This window comes from Sesamum indicum, linkage group LG16 (assembly GCF_000512975.1).
Source record: "Sesamum indicum cultivar Zhongzhi No. 13 linkage group LG16, S_indicum_v1.0, whole genome shotgun sequence".
NCBI classification, from domain to species: domain Eukaryota; kingdom Viridiplantae; phylum Streptophyta; class Magnoliopsida; order Lamiales; family Pedaliaceae; genus Sesamum; species Sesamum indicum.
This window is the reverse complement of record NC_026160.1, coordinates 845,453-862,380: the sequence shown is the minus strand read 5'-3', so window position 1 is coordinate 862,380 and position 16,928 is coordinate 845,453. Positions and strand designations below refer to the sequence as shown.

Genomic DNA, 16,928 nt, shown 5'->3' with positions numbered 1-16,928 from the left:
CCCAACATCCAACACTTGCGAAATTAGCATTTTCACAAGAAATTAGACAAAATGTGCTATTTTTTCTTTGCTTTCAAAAACAAAAAGTTATTATCCATTATTATAAAATTAAAATCGATATGAACTAAAAAATCACCACCCCCACACCCACACACCCCATAACAAAAGACCTTCTTTAGGGTCCCGTGTTGTAGTTACATGGTATGGCTAACGCTTTTTAGAGGACAGATAAGCTTCCCTAGGCGGGAGCACCCAGGCTCTATGAATAGCTCCGGATCTTGGTCATAAAGGGAGTGAGTGCAAGCCCCCGTGGTTGTTAGTCCCATAGGTCTAGAGCACGATCACGCCAAGAAGAACATACCGTCGATTGATTCACTTGTCTGATTCAGTATGTAGGCACAGAGAAAGTGTTCCGGCTTGAGAAAAATGCATTTTTCCATTAGTTTTTATTAAACTCTTAAAGCATATTAAATGGATGAAAGGTTATGAAACCACTCGGTTTGTATCTTCATTTCCAATTTATCATCTACATCACAAACACACAATACATGTACAAATGTCTTCCCAAATGAAACGTCAATAAATTAGGCACTCCAAGCCACATACCCAAATACCAAAGATTATTGAATACTGCTGTACTCACAACTACTTGAACTACATTAGCCAAACCACGTCGCTCAAGTATGTCTAGCTACTACCACCCCCTAATCCCCGAAACAAACGAATCTAGTCGACATCTTCATCTGACCTCTGCATTCGAAGCAAATCATCTTCTCCGGAAGTCCTCTCGAAGTCTTCGACACCGCAAAGGTGTTGCAATATATACTAGTGCCGACATGAGTCATATACTCTCGCAGGGCTGGAACAAAGCCTCTACTCACCACAGACTCCTTCCACTTATCATACTCTAACAAAGCTTTCAACACTGTGTCCCCCATTCCAATAGCCATTTCCTTTGCGCCACTGCTTACTATTGCCCATCCCCTCCCACTCTGGTTTAAGCTAAACATCTTGAAGACGTTGCGTATGATCTCATCGCTCTCTGGGAACATTCCACTTTGCACTCGGGACTGCCAGATGCTGTGCAGCCTAGCCCAGAATGCCATAGTCTGCTTAAGGTCTAACGTTACATCATCGCTAGTTGCAATAGTGTTGTTCATCTTGACTCTCTGGTCCATGTGAATCATCTTCAGTTGGATTTGGGCATGTTGTGATACGCCTAAAAGTGTGCTTGTGAATTGCCGGATCCACTCAATATCCGTGCCTCCATACAAGCATATATGTTTCCCTTCCTTAACCTGTGATTACCCCCCACACAAACATGGGGTAAATTGTTAAATTACTCATTTGCAAATATCATACGGGGTAAATTGAATCAAATCCAATGCAAAATTACTCTTTAAGTCTAGTGCAAAAAATTAAAGGAAGCAAATCATACCCAGTCAATGGCTGAAGGTACAACGTAGTTCAACAGCAATTCAACTCCCCAAGTTTCGTTTGCCCAGAGCTCAGCTTCTCTTTTCGCAGTAAAGGGATCAGCTGAAGTCCCCCAGATGAAAAACATATGCACTGCATCATGGTTCCTCACGAGTCTTCCTTCTTTATCAAGCACCTTAATCATTGATAAGTGCCTCTTGAATTCCCATTCAACTTTTATGAACTCCAAGATTGCGGGATCAAGCAACGAAAGGTCGCGAATACACAACCATTTTATCTTGTTCCGAAGATCGTTGAACATCGACGTTTCCTTTTCGGTTACAGACGATCTTTCGACCATCGGAACCCACAATATTTCGTAGTTCTCGGGCTTCTTCTCCGTTGCAAGGTACATCTCCGATATAACTGAAAGTGCAGGAGACTTGTACATGTGCTTGAGTTCTGATAGGTATAGTAGCACTGTTTTTTTTCCCAACGACTCGATGGATACCTGTCCTTACAAAAATTAAGGTTCCTACTTCTGTAAGTAATACAAGATTTGCGACTGTACGTTCGACTCATGTAAAAATTCGTTCTGCTTGAATTGACCTTACCTATGATAAATGAGTTTGCTGTGGAAATTATAATTTTAGTTCTGTAAATTAGCAAGAGTGATATTTTGGGTCATGTATGAAGTGGTCTTTACAATTTGGCGGAAAGAATTGCATGTAAATTGTACATGATTCTATTTTAAATTGCAATTCTAGTCCTGTTCAATTTGTGTAGGATAAAAAATGCTAATTCTTCTAAATTGCAGGACTAAAATTACTAACGGCCTCTAAATTGCAGAACTAAAATCGCAATTTAATTCAGACATGTACAATAAGCTTACCAAGCTTTGGGTGCAACCATCATACAGTGGCTTATCCTCGTCTTCAGAAATCAATGCCTTGAGAACAATCACATTGTCTTTGTGACTGGTTGATTCTGTCAGCCTTTTTAACTTGTGAGAAACCTCATCTATCCTATTTTTCTCTGCAAATCATAGTCCAAAGTAGCGGTATCAACAATAGTATCTATAGACTATCTATAGATGCTGTTCGAAATTAAATTCAGCGTATTAAAATATTATCGAACGATACCAAAAATACTAAAAAATTCTTAAAATTCAGTAATATTACAAAATCAAATGAAATTAACATAAAATACAACTCATTGATATATTTTAAGAAGCTTTAGAATAAAATTTAATAAAACATTGTTTTCAAACTTAAAATTATATTAAAAAACAAAGTAGTGCATTAATTGGATTAAGAAAATATTTATTATATACATTAATTTAATATGTAGTGTACATTAAATTATTAGATTACACAAAATAACTCCAAAAAAAATCTAAAATGGATATAGCAATTGAAAAAATATGATGTTATCAGACACTATTACCCAAAAATTAATATCATGATACAACAATGAAGTCACACACACAAACAGATATATATATATATACATATATATATTCAAAGAATAACATATATCTATATGGATATTGGTTAATAATTTAAATTATGGAATAACAATAGTTTTGGTCTTCAAAAACAAATATTTATGTAATTTTGGTACTCAAATAGTTTGAGGTTGCAGCTTTGGTACTTAAACTATAAGTTTGTTGGTGTTTTTAGTCATTCCATTAATAAAATCGTTAAACGTAAGAGAGGTTTCACTGAAAGGGGAAAAATAGTCATTTTTCTCTTATTTTGTAGTATTTTTCAAATTTTGGTCCAATGCACCCATTTCTCTTTTAATGTTTAATTAACTGAAAAATGCCTATTTTTTAGTATGGATGTTTTTTTTTTTTTTACAATAAACATATGTTGCAGGTATTACATTATACACAACAAGTTATTGAAAAAGTTTTATTAAGATTATATAGAAAATTTGTTTCTTAAAAATTCATTTTTTTTCATGTTTTTTCTCTCTTGAAACTTGAAGAGAAATGGGATAAATGGGTCCATTGAACCAGAGCTTGAAAAATACATAAAAAATACGAGGAAAATTGTTATTTTTCTCGTTCAAATGAAACTTCGGATAACTTTTACGATTTTTTTATTAATGGGAGGCCGACTAAGAGGGTGTTTGGCTAACTTTATAAGCTTTTCAAAACATCTTATAAGATGTTTGAGAGTTTATAATCTCTAAATATTAGTTTGGCTAATTCTTTTTAAAGAGCTTAGAAGATGTCAAAATAAGATGTTTCGAATTTTATAAGTTCTTTAAAAAAATTAACTTTTCTAACTTTTTTTATAAAATCTTATGAGTTATATAAAATTAACATGCTATAAGACAAAACTATCCCTAATCATACACTTACACACACACTCTCTCTCTCTCACACACACCCACTCTCTCTCTCACACACACACCCACACACACTCTCCTCTCTCTCTCTCTCTCTCTCTATAGGATTTAAAACTTTTTTGCTATTTAATTTTTTAATATCAGAAAAAAAGAAAATACTTTATTATTTAATAATAAATTATTATAATTAAATAAAAATAAGACTGGTGTTGATATTATATTTACTGAAAAATATAAATTCAAGACTTATAAATTATATGACTAAAAACAATCATTGTATTAACAAAGAAAATATCAATTATATATCTATATAACATTCGACTAGCATGAATGTACATATATATTATTCTTATTCAAAAATTTAGGTAATAATTTATTATTTTTTTACTATTATTGTAAAAAAATTATCTATTAAATTTTTATTCAAAATTAAACTAATGTGTAATATTTATAAAGCATTTTAAAGATGTTTAAAACAAAATATGTCAAGAAAGAACAGCTTATTTGATTCTAAATTCCATTTTAATTATTTTATCAATTAAAGACGTTATTATGCCAAACACCCAAACATCTTACAAAATGTTTATACTATTTATGAGTTCTAATATTTTATTTTATCCAAACACTTTAGGAGCTTATTTTTAAAATAAAATCCAACAATATCTTATAAGCTCCTTAAACATTTTATAAGGTCTAGGAGCATGTAAGATGTTCTAAAAAAGCATCAAGCATCCTCTAAGAACAACAAAAAACTAATAGTTTGATGCTCGAAACAGAAATCTCAAATTGTCTAATGACAAAAACTACATGAATGTATATGTTCAAGGACCAAAATCACAATTCTCCGTTGGGGAAATTGGAAAATTATTCATGTAACTAGAGGGGGTGGCGTTTTTGGTCCTACAACTTATGGACTGGCAATTTTAGTCCCGTAAATTTAAAAAAAGGTAGCAATTTTAGTCCTCCACATGAATTTGGCCAATTTTTCAACAATTTTATCCTTTCCTAACTTGAAAATGAGCATTTTAGTCCATTTTCAGTTATTTAGCATTCTAATGCATTCTCTTGCACATGTCCAGCTAGAATGGTATCAAAGCCTAGGTTAGATATTTTTTCCACTAACAGATGAGACTCTTTAAGAGAATGAAACCGAACGAAAGTTCGAGTTACAAGAGGGAATACTTTCAGACTCTGAAAGATCGAAGATGGAATTTTTTTATGGAAATTCTAGGAAAGGGAGAAGATTATCTCCAAAATCCGAATGAGAGTTCGAGTGACAATCAAGAATATTTCCAGATCTTGAAAAAATAGAAAAAGAATTTCATCCTAGAAATTCTAAGGAAGGTCATAAAGTTGGATTCTGAACCTCTTACATAGGAGGAACAAGAATAATGGTGGAGAATTTCACTAAATCCAGAAGGTGCTACCAGAAAATATGGTGAAAACCATATACTCAATCGAAGTACATGGTAGATTACTAGCAAGGAGAAACGGAACGCGTAATTTCTTTCACTAATACAGTTTTACAAATAATAATTAAAGGAGCTGATTGGAAGGAACTTGAGCCGGATACCTTGAAGATCTAACAAGATCTGAGAGAAATTCAAAAGACAGTTGAAGACTATAGACATAGGTTATTTTATATACCTGTGAAAATAGAAACCTTGAGCTAAAAGGTGGACGAGATCCTTAAGATCCTTCTAGATCTATACAAGGATCTTACAAATCTAAAGTCAGAAATTGCGTATCTAAAGAGAAATCAAAGGGAGAGCCCTGAGACATCTAAACCCAAACAAGAGCGAATCAAGGATGTCCTTGGAACAAGAACCTCTTTGCATCAGAAGGGGAAGACCATGGAGATTCCAAATGCAAAGACCAGAGAAGATCTGACAATCGCATCTATCAAATCTATAAAGCAATGGAAGTAACAAGACAAGATCTATTAGATTCACAAGAATTGGCTAAATCCCTTTCCTATCTCGGGATTGTGGACATAGTTAATCCCAAAACAATGAGACCACTTTAGCACTACCACAATCGAAAGGAAGAACATGTTCCAATGATCCTCCACGGGATCATACAATGAGAGAGAGTGCGTTTTCCACACCAACGCCATTCCAACATTCGTGGGGACTAGGCTAAAAGAAAATTTAGGAAGAAATCCAAGAAAAGTGCCTAAAAATATAGCTTGGAAGAGAACCATGCTCCAACTCTTGCACCTATACGACACTATACTTAACATAGATGTTATTGATTTTATCGATAAAGATAGCAGCAACTACCTTAGAACTCGATAGAGAAAGCTTCATAAAATTAGTGGAGTTAAGTTTGGAAGGTTTTATGAAGATTGAAAGGGATAATACCCAGAAGATACCAAAGCGAGCATTCTTATCGGGGATTCAAAAGGCGCGAACAGATCGACTAGGAACGCTTATCAAGATACACTTCACCGAAATTGGTTACTTCAAAGGAAGTCAAGTAGAAAAGGCTAAAGAATATGCACAAGCTCTCTTTAGTCTTGCATTAAGGATTATTCTCATAGTAAATGAATATATCTATTGGTTTCACAAGTATTTCTTTCGGAGTTAGGTAGCAACAGAAGTAGCAGCTCCAATTCTTTGAAAAGATATGCAATTCATGGAGGAAAATGTTGATCTAATCAAACAAAGTATCTGAAGGACAATTAGATTTAGTTGCAAAAAGGATGCCTTTCCTTTAAGATAAACTGAAGGATTGGTGTTATTAAATATCCATCTAGAAAAAACATAAAGAGGCTGAGAGGTAAGATCAAACGAACCCCTCTCTATTGCGCTAATAATGAGTTTTCAAGTATTAGGAGAGTCATGCGAGCTAAGGAAGTGGAAGAAGCAAATAAATGACTCCTAACCAAGGAGTTCCAAAATAGCCTGTTTCAGGGGAAGATCATGGTGGTCCAAATCAAAGGCCAGGTCATACAAATTTGGACAGAAGACTGAACCAACAAGGGTTTCATCTGAAGGATCTAGACGAATAGATGCAAAATCCACAAGAAGAACCCCTACAAGGAGAACTTTTAAATGGACCCATACCCAAGCCAACGAAAGTTCGAAAGACTGCAATTGTTGGACCTGTGGAGCAAGAGGTCATATCTCTCTGGACTGCCTAAAGAAACGTGGTGAATTACAAAAATTTGAAGTCACGAATGACATCTTAGATGCAGTCTACTACGGCAATTTGATACCCATTTACCAATTCGAAGACCTTCCTTCAGACGAGCGCTTCTATGAGGAGAATATAGAGATTGATTTTGATGGATCTTCAACCGATTTAGAATAACTACAATGAGGGAGATAGGCTTCAAATCTCTGAAAGTCTGTCCGGATTCTTTTCTAGAATGACAATATCAAACAAAACTATGGAAAGAATCATGAGTCAAGATTCCGACCTCAACTCATACGATAGATTTAAGATTGGAGGAATCAGTAAAGTCCTCAACCAAATAGGGCTAAACCAGAGGAGATATCTCATAATTTGGAAATAAGTTTATGTGAGTTTGGTATACCTATGGAACTTATTGGTAATGTGACGGAGATGTAACTTTATTCCTAAAGAAGATATTCTTGAAGAATTGAGTAAGTTTAGGGAAGAAGTAGTTGTTACTAGAAATTGATCCACATAGAAACTATTGAAGCAGGAATAAAACCAACTTTTAAAGAAGGAATTGATTCAGAAATACATTTATCAATAATGGATACAAGAATCAATAATATGAGAGATGGTTGTCTCGGGACAACAATAGGTAATCTGTACGCAGAAAAAAGTTTGATATTCATCCTAGGATTGCAGACAACCTAACAGACCAGGATTTCAGCAAAGTCTTGACCCTTCATCAGGAATTTAAAAGAAAAGATCTAATGAAATAAGGTAATAGATCATATTCTATAACTTATAGAATAGCTTATGTCATTTTCAATACGCATCATTCAGATTTATTTATTACAAAATAGTATATTGATATTCCTAGTTTTCGAGGAATTTGTTAAGGTAATGACACCATAAGTGGTGTCAATATCGCCATAAAAGATCACCGATTTTAGACTGAACACTTAACTCTAGAACTGAGTTTGGTAGCAGAAAGTCTTTTTCATAAGATAGCATACAAAGGAAGGAGAAAAAATTATTAAAAGCTTTAGCTTAAGAGATTATGGTGGATAACGTAAAACTTAGATGCCTTATGGAAAGAAATACAAGTTATATATGACATCACTAAGAAAGAAATCTTTTTTCCTTATGACGACTTATATCATTTGCCACAATCTGTTGTTGGTGGATATGAAGGCATGCTAGAAATAGCAAACCATGAAATTCTAGTTGCAGGACGAGAAAATGGGAGTATGACATTGGGATTAAGTTTCCTCGAATATCATAAACTATGGGGAAGAAAAGGTAATTGAATTAAATTTAGTCTTGATGGAGATACCATAAGAATTAAATGATGAGTCCTTTTTCTATGGACACATCTATTGATGTGTTGTATGATCAATATAAGATATAATATTTTGCAGCTTATATTGATTCATGATTAGGAATTTGCAGAGCAAAGCCGGGGGTTTTCCATAAAGAAGCTATGGAAACCTACTTGTTATTGTAGGCAGAGATTTTTCATAGAAAATTCTAATACTCAATAAGGGTATACCAGAGGTAAAAATCATGATTGGAGCAATTGGAACACCTTGGTACAAGGTGAAAACACCTCCTATCTACTTTCATGATATAGGTGTCGATATCTTATTAGGTAATAATTTCCTTCAAACATTTGCAAGATATATGCAGGATATTCAAAGGAATCTATTAATCTTTACTACTGATTGTGGTAGTGAGATATAGGCTTTGTGAAGAGAAAAGGTTTTTAATAGAATAATGTCTTATAAATTTTCACAGCAAGCGTGATGAATTCGATGCCAGATTAACTCATCCAAAAATACAAGATAAGAAAAATTTTGGTAAAGTTTTTTTGTCTTTCAGTCAACAGGGACTCATCGATAATGATAGCTTCTACGAGGAACTTCAATGAAAATTCATTGGCATGGTGGAATAGGAACAAAACCGAAACTACTCTGAAAGTTAAAGAAGAATGCAAATAAGACTACGTTTGATACAAGCCTATCCAGATGAACTTCGAGGATCGAAATGATATGCAGGTAATTATCAAAGAGCATATAAATTTTGGACTCATCGAGCCTGGAGTTTCTACCTACAGTAGCCCTGGATTTCTGGTGAGAAACCATGGTGAGATAAAGAAAGATAAACCCAGGTTGGTAATTAACTATTAATGTATTAATAAAATATTAGAATTTGATGGTTAGTACATTCTCACTAGAGAGCATTTAATTGATTATATTAAAGGTGCAAAAGTATTTTCTAAATTCAATTACAAATCTGCTTTTTATCAGATTAAGATGGAGAGTGAATCAAAGAAATTTATTGCATTCTCCATACCACATGGACAATATATATGGAATGTGCTCCCAATGGGTTTAGCTAATGCACCCTAGATACTTCAAAGAAAAATGGATAATCTTTCTAGAGATTATTTTGAATTCATATTTGTCTAGATTGATGACATATTGATTGCATCTGAGAATATGAAAGTTTAGATTAAACATCTTGAAATATTTTCTGATGCATGCCATAAAGAAGGTTTACTGCTTTCTGAGAATAAAAGAAGCTACTATTGATGTCATTAATTTTGAATTTTCAAGAGTTCTTATTGACGAAGTAGGAATTGAGTTACAGGAACATATTGTGGAAAAAATTCGCAATTTTGAAAACGTACACAAAGATAAGAATCATTTGAAGAGCTTCTAAGGAGTTGTTAATTTTTCAGGTATCTTTATTAAGGATCTTGCAAGATACAGGAAGGATTTCCAACCACTTTTAAAGGAAAAAGAAAATTCAAAGTAGAAATGGGAAGAAATCCACATGAAAGTGGTTCGTTAGCTGAAACGGGTTTGCAGTAACCTACCAAAGCTTGCTATACCACAAGACGAGGACAAATTCGTGGTCTACATAGATGCCAATGACTACAGATGTGCATAATGCTCATGAAAAAGACAGCTACAGTGGAAGAACTTTATAGATATATCTTTGTGGTTTGGAAGGCTTTTAAGAAATGACCTTTATTTAACTAGCTAAAGAATTCATTTTAAAAGTTGATAATACAAATGTTAAGATTTTCTTAAGGAATAAATTAGAATCTAAAATAGAAAAAGCTCGTATTATCAGACGGGAAGCTGAGTGCTAATATTATTGTTATAATATTGTCGTTATAAAGTCTCAAGAGAATGTTGTTGCAGATTTTCTAACAAGAGATGGAGGCATCTGAAGAAAACTCCATCATGTTGAGGCTTAGGCACCCTAGAGAAAATCTTGAAGAGTTTGACAAGATGTTCGGACAGTTAACCGTGAATGCCATGTTGCCAGACAAATTCAAGGAGCTGATCTAAACACTGTCTAGATCGCAATAAGGAGTTCCTTATTAGCATTCACCTCTCTATGGAACAATCTATGAGAACCAATTTGGAAGGCATCACCTTTGGGGATGACTCACGAGTTGAGGGAGCATGACCCTGAACATTCCCTTTGAGTACAGGGCTCTAGGCCTGTAGTGTCGGATTCAAGTATCGATTGTACGAGACGATCACCAGACTCTGGTGAAACAACATTAATTGGATCACAGAAAGTGCGAACTCCTGATGATTCAAGTCAATCCAAAACCTTTAGGTAAAAGAGGGAGAGATTAGCCTTAGGCCGATGACAGGCACCTCTAAGGCTAATATTAATAAATTGACATCTTCTTTTTCTACTTGGCAGGAATACCAGCGCATGTGGGAAAAATTAATTTTTGCACAAAAGAGTAAATCCAAGCAAGACCATAATCAAAACATTCAAAAAATACAATAGGGTCTGGATGTTAGGAGGGTCCAAACCAGAAGATGTGTGAGAATGGTATGATTTTGGAGCCTTGGCTCCAGTTCATACTATGTTCCCAACAAGTCAAGTCCTCTATCATATGAGAGGCTAAATAATTGTCTCCTCCTACGGATATAATATCTATGTAATATTTATTGTATTTCTCCAATAAAAATAAGGCTTCTATTCAACTTGTTTGCCCAAAATCCATTAAGTCCCTATATCGGAGTGCTTTTTACGCCCTAAGGTAGAAAACAAAATAGAGTTGTGTTTTTGTTGTTGAAGGAGCCAAGTGCCGACGAACCATCTGTTACGGTACTGTGGTTAGAGTAAGTCCGTAAAATCGAGGACTTGGAATACCCGGAAACAAAATGGTCAGAACAAGGTATGAATATATGAGGGCTTAATTTATTTCGCAAGCATATTTGGCTTAACTTGGAGTATGTAGTGGACTAGGGTTAATTTTTCACTAGAAACGCAAAATGGTCATAAAATGGGTTGAATGACCAAAATCGCGAATATTTGAAACATATAGGACCAAAATTGCCATCGCGAAAGTTAGAGGACCAAATTTGCCAATACCTTGTACATAAAGGACGAAAATTGCAATATTGCCAAATTGTAAATACGTACTCACATAAATATGCATTGTTTTTTTTTTTAGTGAAACTAATTGTTTCTTTTTTGTTGTTTGTTCAGAAACAGAAAAAGAATTCATTATTTTTTCAAACATATTTGATGCATTCAGAAATGGTATAAGGGATTTCTCACCAGCTGTCCGGTAACATAAATCCAATTGGCTTCGCATGGCGGAATAAAGTTCGTTCACCTTCTCAACAAGCATAGAGAAATTTGATGCTTCAATATTGCTGGATGTTGTGTATCTACAATTGCTCAATTTCATTAGTTGTCTGAGTGAAGACATTGTCAAACACTACAAGAAAAGACAACATTAATGAAAAAGGAAATTAAGTGGCGGTATCAAAATTATGACTAAGTAATAGAATCGAGTGACAATTATATTTAACGTGAAATTATATTGAAACCCTGAAATTAGATTAAAATATAAAACATCTCTTGTCTTTAGTAACATTGTAGCTACACCTCTTAAAGGGTGGTAGTAGTTTACAGTGCAAAAAGTGCAACTTTTAACCATGACTAATTATCATGGTTAAAAACAAAACAGCTGTAGCAAGTAGTTACTGACTGTTGTCATACAACGGATAATAGCCGTGGCATCTGTGTGGGTAGTTAAAACATTTGCCATGACTCAAATATTTTTACCATGGCCATGGCAAAGAAGTTTTTCTTGATGAAAAATCTATGTTTTTGTATTGATTTTATTTAAGCGTGGTCAATAAAAATTATCTACTACGATTTTTAGTGCATAGCTATTAAAGTTGTAACCAATAGTCATTTTTTTTTCTAGTGCTAATATCTCTTAGAGGGTGCTCGTATAAGCTTGGCCTCGGAATAGAGTAAATAAGAACTATAATATCAAGGTATGTAGTTATAATTTTATAAAAGACAATGGATGCTTGTATATGCTAGCCTAAGTTAAAAACGTTGTCAATGTAATCTACCATAATAAATTTATTTTGTCATTAAAGTGACACTGTATATGTGGCATTAACTATTTACTAAGTGAAAATCTTCAAGTTGTAATTAAAATTAATTTATATTAAACGGCAATGATTTTAATAACATGAAAGAATTGTATTTATTATTTTCAATGTAAATAATTAGCGACGCTTTTACAATAATAGTATTCATACCCCTCCCATTACTCGTACATATCCAAAGTTTGAATCCAAAACCTCTTTTAAGAAGAAATTTTAAAGTCAAACCGACGGGTTGTCCCAATCTAACATGGTGATCATTATATTATTATTCGTATTCATTCTTTTCTCTAATATATATAATTTTTTTGCCGTAACCAGTAGCTACCATTTCTTGGGACTTCCAGCTAACCGTTATAAGTGCCGTCCGAAATAATTCCGTCATAAATCTGTCGCAAATAAGGTCTTTTTTTTGTAATGGGGTGAATAAACCGTCTCATTTTATAAAATGGAAATTGCAATTTTCGTAGAAAAAGCTTCAGTAAAAGAGGTGAAAAGCTACTAGAGTTGGATCAAAGTCTTTCAAAAGAGAAAATAGAACATACCCATACGCATTGAGGTTTGATTGACAAATCACAATGGTCCTGATGATCCAGTAGGTATACTCAGGGATCTGAGCCATCAACCTGATGTACATGGGCTCGTCGGGCCTAAAATACCTGTCTGATGGCAAGTTGTAGGACTCGCATATGCACTTTGCCAGCTTCAGAATCGCCTGGAACAATCGAGACATGTCTCGGAACATCGTTAGCTGCTCGTCTCTTGGCAGTGGCTCAAGAGATGCAAGTGATTGCGCTACCGGATTATTGCTGGAACGAAGCTGCTCCACGAGCCAGAACTCTCCATAATTCACAGCAAACGCCGCCAGGGCTATCACGCCCTTTCCTGCCCAGAAGAACGGCGAGAGCGCATTAAAAATGGCCAACACCGTCTCGTGCATATTTTCACCGCCCGAACAGTTGCCCAATATCTGAAAATATGGTTAGTCATGACTGGTTATTGTGTACAAGCGGATTCCGCACACTCCATGCGTATGGATATTTGTACTTATTTTTACACGAATTATTTAGTTATATCATCTTCTATATAGATATATTGAGTTTCTAATTATGGCTCTAAAACTTTTTCCGAAATTAAATTTCAAGCAATTATAAAATAGAAATATGTAAAATAAAAAAAAAAAGGGTAAAATGCAATTTCCAGCCGTGTTTAGTAAAAATATTGTAATACCCCATGTGAAATAATAAAAGGCAAAATTGCAAAATTAGTCCTGTAAGTATAGGGGGTGGCAAAATTAATCCTGCAACTACTGAACTGGCAATTTTAGTCCTATATGTTTTCATTTAGTGGCAATTTTGGTCCTTCCGGCCAAAATTAGCCGGAAAAATTGGGGCTTAGGGTTTCGGTTGCCAACTGGTCTCTACTTAAACACGTGACATCTTACATGGCTGCTGACTGGTAATTCTGGTCGGAAGGACCAAAATTGTTACTAAATTAAAACATATAGGACTAAAATTGCCACTAAAATAAAACATTAAGGAGAAGTCGTGGATGTAACGTTGACGGAAACTGATCGGAGGGATGTGTGCGCCATGGGGAGCGAACACAAAGGTGTTGGTCCGCCAACCAGATAATCGCTAGTGACGGAGATATGACGGAAAAATCAATGGTGGGCGCGGAGAAAAAGTGACGAAAATAAAAATGAAGAGAACCGACCGAATAGTTGATGAAAATGGATGGGCTTGGGTGCAATCAACTCGCCGGAGGATGGGGAGTTGATTGGTGGTGGTCTTGAACAGTGGGTAGGTCGGACGACAGTGAATCGAGAAGAGAAAGAAAATAAATCTAGGTTTTAGGATAAGACTATAATCAACAATTGGGGGCATGTTTGAACTCTGATTGAAACACATGCTATAGGGTTGGAATCAGCGTAGGATGGCGAGTTTAGTGGTGGTACGCGTGGCTGTAGTAATGTCCATTTGTCGCCGAAACCCTAATCCCCAATTTTATTTGTCAATTTCCGATCACTTTTGGCCAGAAGGACCAAAATTGCTACAAATTTTAAACATAAAGGACTAAAATTGCCAGTCTCATAGCTAGGGGATCAATTTTGCCACCCCCCATAATATACAGGACTAATTTTGCAATTTTGCCAAAATAAAATACTAAAAAATCCCTTGCGATATCCTTATTCATTATATATTTTAAACTATGAAATATTATTTATTATATGCATGGAATCGTCTGCACGCTTATAATAAAAATTATTTCATATTTTAAAATATATAATGAATAAGAAAATATATATAGAAATGATAACATTTTCAAATAAATAAATAAATTTAGGACTATTATCGACATAACAATAAAATTACTGTAACAGTATTATAACCACTATTTGTAAAAGTAAAAAGTCTTCTCCTATATATTAGTGTAGATGACATTTATATTACTTTGATTTATACACCATTAGATCTGATCTCATAGTTCAGATTTTGACAACATTGTTTAAAACTTTTTTTTTTAATACAATAAGATGATTTATATATTTACTTTTATTGAGGCAAAAAACAGAGTACCACGATGCTAATATTTTATATATATATATATATATATATATATACACGAGGCGGAGAGAATTAGTACCTCCCAAGAAATGGCGTTTATCTTAAGCACCAACCTTTTCTGCATGCTGTCATTGTCAAAATTTACATCTACCACAGATGTAACTCGAACGTCCTCAATTCCCTACATGAATATTATTAATTAAAACAAACATAGTCAACAACAACTTGCACCACTCACTTAGCATTCCGGCTCAATATTTTATTATAGAGATGTTGGATTCAAAACTTATTAATATTATATATAAACGGGTGCGTGCGTGAGTTTAAAAAAAAAATGTACATTAACATACACAATTAGTGACCGAAATACATTTGATATGTCTGCATAAATTATTTTTTTAATTAAATAAAATAGAAGAAAAGTTAAATAAACACTAATAAAAATTGACTAACCTATTAAGAGTTTTAAAATAAATTGGGAACTCATGAATTTTATCAAAGGAATTTGTAAGCAATTAACATCTTATCTTTAGCTCTTATAAGCTTTTTTTCTAAAAAAGAATTACCAAAACACTTCATATCATCTCATAAGTTTCAAAAATATTTTATAAAATTTATGAAAAATAGGAATAATTATATTTGCACCCTTAATCTATGGTTTATTTACACAAATCATCTATATCTTTTGCATAATTACAGAGACCACACACTCCTGGAAGCAAGAAATAGGATTAGTTTATGTGATGATGCTCACGTTTTTAAGGAGTAGATGTGTAAATTTTCAAAAACAGAGATACTATAGATTAAGAATGTTGAAGTTGGTGGATGTATGTGTAATTTTTAAAAGATAGAAACAATTTATATAAATTGACCTTAGAACAAGGAGTATACATGTAATTATAGAGGAAATAATATTTTTTGTCTTATAAGTTAGACCCATTTCACTTTTGGTCTCATTCATTATGATATTAGCACTTTTAATCCCGTAACTTATAAAAATTAGCAATTTTGGTCCTCATCCACTATTTTATCTATAATTTAACAGTGTAGAGCATGTGCCTAGAATGTGATTGTTAAGTATTTTATGGAAGCAACACAAATAATCATGTTTCTACAAGTGAATCAATTAGGCCAAATAAATCACTCAAATGCTATTATTAAAAAGGGCCAATTTTCCTCTAACAAAAGTACATAACAGAAACGTGTTAGGCACGTACTTATATCGTTAAATTGTAGATGAAAAAGCACATGTGGATTAAAAGTGCTAATTTTTGTAAATTATGGGACTCAAAGTGCTAGTCCCATAATGAATGGACCAAAAGTGATATTAACCTAACTTATGAGACTAAAAATGCTATTTTTCATAATTATGCCAATAAAACATCTAAATAAGTTAAGCCAAACAATGTAGAACCTGAGCATCTCTGTGGTGGTCGGCCGAAAGGCTCAAGATAGCTTGAATGACTGAGAGAAGAGGCCCTGTGGAGAACAAAAAGTTATCCATGCCATGAGTGGCTTCAATCTTTCTGATAACTGCCTCAGCCATTAAGAAGAGTTAGCTTGCGCGCGGCTGTTGTATGTATTTGTGTTAATTTGGGCAGATCGAGGGCTGTTTTCCAGTGTTGTTGATTGCTTGTGGATCGTCCACAGCTATATAATGAGAGTCGTTGCTAAGATGGAATAGGAACCAAGTACCATGCTTCAAGCCTGGTTTATCTCCAAAGTGAAAATTCTTCCACTTTCATCTTTTCATGATGCCAAAACAATAAGGTCATGAGAATTTCGTTTCTTGATTAAAATGTGTGTTGTGTGGGTCTCATTTACTCGCCTTTCAAGGCATCCATAGTTGCAGTAAATTAATAAAGGATGTGGAACAAGAGGTGACTGCAGTTTGGGTGCTTTAGGACAAACATAAATCCAAGTCATATTGCGTGAAGTGACTGGTTTGACCGTCGATCTTTAAATGCCTGTCACTTTTGATTATCTACTTATATATGGTATTCCAATGTTCGAAAAT

General features: G+C 34.1%; 1 protein-coding gene across 1 annotated transcript; it reads right to left on the bottom strand.

Annotated features, from left to right (window-relative positions):
- On the bottom strand, window positions 484–16,594 carry LOC105178604 (protein SIEVE ELEMENT OCCLUSION B). The gene is made up of 7 exons (XM_011102115.2): window positions 16,326–16,594; window positions 14,991–15,092; window positions 12,890–13,314; window positions 11,497–11,609; window positions 2,309–2,451; window positions 1,439–1,927; window positions 484–1,298 (listed from the first exon to the last, which is right to left on the bottom strand). The coding sequence occupies exons 1-7, from the start codon at window positions 16,455–16,457 to the stop codon at window positions 705–707; spliced, it is 1,998 nt and encodes a 665-aa protein (XP_011100417.1). The 5' UTR covers window positions 16,458–16,594; the 3' UTR covers window positions 484–704.